Source organism: Dendroctonus ponderosae, unplaced genomic scaffold, assembly GCF_020466585.1.
Source record: "Dendroctonus ponderosae isolate FM_Combo_2020 unplaced genomic scaffold, Dpon_F_20191213v2 Dpon_F_20191213_11, whole genome shotgun sequence".
Taxonomy (NCBI): Eukaryota; Metazoa; Arthropoda; class Insecta; order Coleoptera; family Curculionidae; genus Dendroctonus; species Dendroctonus ponderosae.
Genome location: NW_026017213.1, coordinates 7,096,742 through 7,103,915, shown reverse-complemented (window position 1 = coordinate 7,103,915; position 7,174 = coordinate 7,096,742). Strand labels below are relative to the sequence as shown.

The window sequence follows — 7,174 nt, the reverse complement described above, 5'->3', positions numbered from 1 at the left end:
TGCGAAATAGGAGCACTATTTATCAATCTGTAATAAAAGACGTGAGGAAATTCTGTCTTTTTTAGAGACAAAAATTTTTGAGGCGAAATACCCAACAAGAACTTTGTACAAAAATGAATCCGCCTCAACAATATAGAACGTATCTACAAATTAAAATGTTTCAATTTTCCTCTTCCAACGCAATTCACGCTTTCAGAGGATCCCTCAAGATGCCTGAAAGCAACGGCTTTGACGGACGCGATGGATATTAAGAAGGGACCGGTTATAATTCCCAAATCCCGAAATTCCGAAACACATTTTCGAGTTATCGATACAAGTGTTGAGCCGCAAAGTCGTTATCTCTCTATTTCACCCGGACCGAAGACATTATTGGGCAAAATTGACGCTCATTCTGGCCAACGAAGGACAGCTGACAACAGTTTTATTCACTTTGAGCCGTTCCATCGCTGTGAACTAATATCCCCCTAAATACGAAGACTTTTTCCATTTCTTTGGACTCTGTAAAAGTTACGTGAGTTTTTAAATAAGCCCTAATCTCTTTAAACCTGCCTTATTAATTCGAAGAAAGCTAATTAGTCTTTTAAAAAGTTATTAACCCGGAAGCGCTTTGGGGCTAGAAAGTTGGGGATTCCTTAACAACCTGATCGATTTACTTCTCCATTGTTGGGCTCCATAAGCAAGAGCTTTACGGCCTTTTTAATTATCCTCCAGGAGGAAGGAGACCTTGTTAAGGGCAATTGGTGTTTTCAGTTGATTATCGCCATTAATCTTAGTCAGGTTAGAGTCATGATTGGATTTTGAAGAGGACACGGACTGAAAAGTCGTTCAGGGCAGTTTTCAGTATTTTGAACATCTCTGTCGATTTGCGTTAATTTTTTGCTCAATTCCTATCAAATTTTGCTTTCGATTTATGAACAAGGCCGGCAGGCTTTTGCTTTGATGTATATTTCAGTCTGAATATATTAGCCTTCAAAGCAGCTTCTTAGTTACCCGGAAAATAATCATCATAACTAATAAATTCGTTAGAAAAGCGCTTCCAGCTATTGAGAGGCTTCAAAGCAAAGTCCTCTTGTTGTTGGAATGCGTGGAAAGCTTTTTCGTCCTCCGAATAAAGTGAAACTTTCTGTATTTGCGACCAGATATATTTGCGATTTCACATGAAACTTTCCGGTTTCTTCCTGCATCAGAATGAGAGATGTGATTTTTTAGAGAGCGGTCTAGGGGTGCAATAGAAAATTCATGTTCAAAGTTGAAAATTTGTGGAAACCCTTTTTTGAGTTCGAGTAAAGGGAAGCTTTCTTCGTTTGCGACCAACTATATTTACTGTTTTTGGAGAAATTCTTGCGTAACTCTTTTAATTAATATGCAAAATGCAATTTTCATAAGGAGCGGCGCAGTGCTAAGTTGTGAAGTTTATGTTTCAACTTTGAAAATTTGGGGAAATTCTTTTCTTCGCCCGAATAAAGTGAAACTCGGAGGCGCATTTCCGGCCAAATATCGATGCTTTTGTATGTTAACATTTTAAGTTTATTCCTTTCTTCCCATGGAAAATGTATTTTTTTGCCTTGCAACAGTGTTCTGCTGCTTGAAACTTGAAAATTTACAAAGACTCTTTTTTGTCTGTCCACCAATGTTCCTCATTTGCCACCACGTAAATTTACTCTTTTATGTCGATATTTTCTGCACTAATGTATCAAGGTATCAATTTTCTTCAAGCGGTGTCCAGTTCCATTAGGAAATGTATGCTTCAAATTTCAAAAAATTGCTAAAACTCTCTTCTTCATCCGAATCCACTAAAACTTTTGCAAATTGCGGCCATTAATGTCTACTTCCTCGGGTAAATATTTGAGGTTTACTACTTTAATTTTTAAAATTTGCGAAAACTTTTTTCGTGAACCGAATGTGGTCGAACTATCCTCATTTTGGGCCACTCATATTTACTCTTCTCTGTTAATCTTTCAGGTTTCCACCTTCTTCAGTATGTAGGGTGTGAATTTTTTTTTTGAGAACAGTGTAGGGCTACCTTAGGAGGCCACATTCTTGCTGGAGATTGAAAATTTATGCAGCCCCCTATTTTGCTCAAAAAAACGCGAAACTTGCCTCATTTGCGACCACATATATTTACTCGTTTTTGCGAATATCTCAGGTTTCTGCCTGCTTTAGTGTGGAAGAAATGATTTTTTTCGTATTCAAAACACTGCAAGTTCACCTAACACTTGGCCGGGAGATCCAAGACGGGTGTATTTTCATCAGCATCCTATTAGGTGGTCAAAGAGAGACTTCAACTCCACGCCGACTAAATATGAAAGTCGTGCAGCTTAAATTATTTACCTTCAACGCCGACAGTTGTCGGAGTTGCCTTCCAATTTGCCTAATTTGGAGAGAGGCGAATAGTTGATTAACGCCTAACTAGTTTAATTAGGCTGTAATGGAAGGAGCAAATTTCGGATTATGTGCAGCGATATTTCGAGCGGATATAAATTTGCCTCATTGGATTCGTGGGGAATTGAAATGAAACCCCACTTTCAACAAACGTTAAATTTAAGTTGTGCCCTAGTGAAAGTTAACTTTTTAAAACGTCTTAATGTAAACTAATCCCCACATATAAACGGCAGCAAATTGAAAAACAATTCTGCCAAACAAATATTTTCCAATGAACAACAAAACGCACTCAGGCCAAGTCGAGACACTTTTTTAGTCCGGATTATAAGTTGTTATTTTAAAGCTTCATTGCCGCATACTTTTCATCCTGATAAGTCTCGCCGCCAAATTTACCTAGGCAAACATCTGACCAGAAAAAGGTGGGTCATTAATTAAAAGACGACATTTCGGTCCTAAATAAGGCCAGAAAAGACGGTCCAAGAATAAAGAAAACCATTATTCTTTCTAATTGCTTTATAAAAGTAACAAAAGACCACCGGCAGCGTTACGAAGTGGGAAATTTATATTAATTAGGCCAGAGTCAGGTTTCATTTATGCTTCGAATTTTTGTTGTCGGCTGTCTGTTCTGTTCGTATCCGATTTCGCATGAAATGACCCAAAACGCGATAGACAAAACTCTAAGTAAATCGACAGAAAGCAGCGCTGGAAACAGCCGCAGATTAGCCCTAAATAATTAAGGCTCGAAGCAGCGGGAAAGTTTCGACGTTGTGCAAGCCGAACATTTTTCGCGCAATGATCAAGGTTTTTCGATTAATAATTTAAAATTTTCGGGTGTTAATACATAATCTTTTACGTATAATTCAGAAAATTTCATGCTGAAACATTTACAGTGGAAACCTAAACAAGTTCCAGCCAATCAAGCAGGGACCTTAATTTTCTCTATCGACTATTAGCCAATGGACGAAAGGAAAGTTGCCCAGAGAATTTAGCCTAAGTAAACCTAATTTAATAAATAATTGCTCAGCTTTTTGGGCTCTACATGAGCAAATCGCGACTCTTCCACCAAGCAACTATCTGGACGTGCACTTTGATACACACTGTCCTGTTTCAAATATTCTGTCCCACGTGAAAGCAAATGATTCACAAAAGCCAGATAAGGATGCGAAACGTTTATTTTCAGCCGAATGCATGCTGGTTGGTTTATGTGGTTTTTGATAAACTGATTGCGCTCCGCAAGTCCAAAAACTGTCTATATTTTTCCACGTTGCAACCACATAAATTCCGAAAATGCGAGCCCCAAAAATCCTTCTTATCTAATGCGGCTCTGATTGTCCGCAGTGACGCAAAAACCTTCAATTTTTAAAGCCTTTTTTGCAAATGCCCAAAATTGTCAATGAATAATTTGGAGCCAACGCCTCAAAGCGGCCTGTTTAGCCGGAAGGATCGTTTTTAGAATTTCACGCAAAACAACCTCCAAGATAGATTGTTTCAGCTCGAAACCATAAGGGCCTTATTTAGATAAATTGCGGCGCAACTGCACACATCTACACGCAAAGCTAATATGAGATTTTGCCGTTTAAAATTCTCAGCCAACTGTAAAAGTTAATGGCTTATAAAAGCCAGATAAATAGACAATGCGGCCAAACCAAGCAAAATATCTACTGAATGAACATGTTGGTTGTTTATGCGATTTTTCATGCAAATTTTTCAACAGAAAAGCTATTTTTTACTGAAACCAAACATGGGTTTAAAAACGCTTCACTATGCGGACTAAATTGAATGAATTGTTAATGAAAACGCCGGTAAAACTCTCCGCGATATGGGTTTTTAGGACCTCAGAAAATCGTAGTTTTGCTACCTAAATGTTCGCTCAACGTCTTAAGAACGCGAAATTTCGCAAATATGTAGAATTATTATTTACACACTCGACAAGAGGCAAATTTCTGTCGGGACCAACTTAAAAACTTTACCAGAACATATTTCCCAGAAGACAAAATTTTCATTATAGAACCGCTGCTTTTGCTACGGCGTTTCTTGGCAATTAAAAAAAATGTGCTTCCCAGCCCTTAAGGGTTCACATTCTCTCAGATCAGAAAGTTATAATTTGCCTTAGTTTCCGTGCATTCAGGATAGTTTTGTCGCTTTGAAATCATACAGATGAAGGCAAGAAAAAGCCATAAAGGCCACTTTCGACTTGAGAAGTGTTTTTGAGGAAAGAGGATAAAAGCGAAGCGAAGCATTCCCGATTAATCCCCGGGACGTGGCAAGATATCGAGATTTTAGACCGGCTATAAATCCGCTGGTAACCACCCAGTAGGCCTCTGGGTAACACTGAGTTGCGTTGCGCTTTTGAGTTGTAGCCGCTCTGTGAGTTAATGAGTTGTGCCATTTATTAAAGCGGTTGGCGCACCACTGCGCCAACTCCTAAAAATTCGCTGAGTTTCCCAGCGTTAAAGTTCCTGTGTAATAATCTATTGTCGTCACCGCTGCCGCGAAATTAACGGCAAGGTTGGCGATGACAAAAATTTACATCGAAAGTTCGGGTTTTCAGTCGAAAAGTTCTGCTGTTTAAACCCAAAGTTGTACACCGCTGAAATGTTGAAAGCACTTCAGCTGGATACTTTGCCAAACAATGCCTGCCACATGTTCATGTCTGTTTAGCGGTAGGTAGAAGTTCAGGGCTCGAAACTATTCTCAACCGCTCACATAAACAATTTAACGCTATCGGAAATAAAAATTTATATCTTGCATCAACGGTGGAAATCTACATTGACTTCTGCTCAAAGTAGCACCTCAAACAGTTCGTTTTATCCTTATAAGGATGATAGCGCGCCTGTCCGCACTCGTCAATCAGCCCCGATTTACAGCAACCGAAAATCGAGCAGAAAATAAAAATATAAAGCTGCATCTGCTCAAGATGATAAAAAGATGAACAACCAAACCACTCTTTCTCTTGCTTATSTGCGATCTGCATGCTGCTGCGATTTCCAGTATGCATTTTTGGTATCAAATCTGCGAGTCAATGGCATGGACTAACCCAAATTAATCAGGTGAAGCTCGAAAGAGCATTTTTGTTTGTAAATTTGRTTTGCGTTCAATTAGTTAAAATTTGCACAAATGACTTATTCAAACGTTTGAACTTAAAGAGCATTTTTCATTGATTATTCAGTTCCGAACATTGGAAAACTTCAATAGCGATAATCTTGTACATGCATTACGAGAGCAGCTGATTRCAAGCCAATAGTTTATTTCAAATATTTAGCGCTCTTAGGTTTGAATGCAATTGAGGATTGATGTGTTTTTTGCAACTAAGTTTTTAGTGGAGTTTTTAGCACCAAACCCTCAGCAGACAAAGGCAAAATTTCCGTCCACAAACAAAGTGTGTGTCATGGTTAGATGCTAAGTTTTGTTGATTTAGTCTTACCTTGAAACTCCTTCCTAGCAGCTGACACTGAGGTGACAATGTTGGCCACGTGGCCCAACACACTGGCGAAGAGCAARAGACCAAAAAGAAGCTGAAAAGGAACTTTTTCTGTTTATACCAACTTTTTAGGMGATCGCCTGATGAGTGAATGTTTTACCTGAAATATCACAAAGAGGTACTCGGGTTTGCTCCTCGGACGTGGCAGATCCCCAATGGTGGTAAGAGCAAGCGTGCACCAATAGTAGCTCTGGAGGTAGGCTTTTACGTGATCTGGACCTGAGAGGAACCGGATTGACTCTTATGGACTCTTAAGCAACCCGCTGTTGAAGCTTACCCTCATTCGATTGCGACTCGCTGTAGACCCAATTTTTGCTCCCGAAACCATCATTTTTTAACACTAAGTGAAACACACACCCGTTCCAGTGAAACACCACCAGAAGAGTGTGAATTAGATAGGAGGATCTAACGAAGTTCGGATAGTTGGTGTGCCGTTCCGTTCGGTCCATGAAGGCCCAGAATCTGTACATTTTAATCTGCCAAATGAGCCAAAAGTTAGGCAGGCAGACGGAAATGCAGGCGGTAAAACCTTACCAGTCTAGAGAGCCTTAAAATCGAGTTGAACCCTATGGACAAGTATAAAAAATCGAGCGGTAACAGGCACAGGCAGTCGATGTAGAACGTGGTGGAGTTCATGTAGTGTTGGCGCAATTTGACCGCGTCCGTTTGCAGAACTCCGTCCTCCAAGTACCCGGTACGAAAATGCACTAGAATGTCCATTAAATACAAAAAGTCCGCGAAATAGTCCAGGCAGAACCACACTAGTATCGTACTCGCTGAAACAAGCAAACAAGGATCATTTTGGGCATTTACCTACACTTTGAGCTGCATCTTGGAAAAGCCTGACTTTGTCAGTCTGTTGCAAAAGTGCGGACCGAATTCCCCGGTTTTACCACATTTGAAGCCCCAAAACGCCCTCAGATGGCCCTTGACATTATACCCAAACACGACAAAATAGAAAATAATCGCCCCCCTCGGAAACCCGCAGCGCCTCTTCGCTCCTTCCATATCTATTAAGTATCCAGAAATAACTCTCAGTACAACCCGGGGGGAGAGTGAAATGCTGTTAGGCAATTGAACGGCAGCTGGGCGCTCGTTTAATTCAGTTGTTGCTGTTTGCAAAAACCTGCAGGTTTACTTACCGTCAATTTCCCGAAAGGCAAACCGGTAAATGATGACCCAGAGATTATACAAGCAGGCCAGGGACACGATCATCGACCAATAGTAGCACAGTCTTCCTGCTGGGTCGAAGACGAACGACCAACCAGAAGAGCCTGCCCGTAGACGTCCAGGGTAGGAGTCAACTCGTCT

General features: G+C 40.3%; 1 protein-coding gene across 1 annotated transcript in view; it reads right to left on the bottom strand.

The window, feature by feature from the left end:
- LOC109542728 (potassium/sodium hyperpolarization-activated cyclic nucleotide-gated channel 1) overlaps window positions 1-7,174 on the bottom strand; it is a gene marked incomplete in the record, with an annotated part of 82,891 nt that overhangs the window by 28,592 nt on the left and 47,125 nt on the right. The window contains 5 exon segments of the mRNA XM_048662638.1: window positions 5,807-5,897; window positions 5,964-6,082; window positions 6,141-6,339; window positions 6,398-6,639; window positions 7,006-7,174. Of these exon segments, the coding sequence (XP_048518595.1) occupies window positions 5,807-5,897; window positions 5,964-6,082; window positions 6,141-6,339; window positions 6,398-6,639; window positions 7,006-7,174 (820 nt within the window).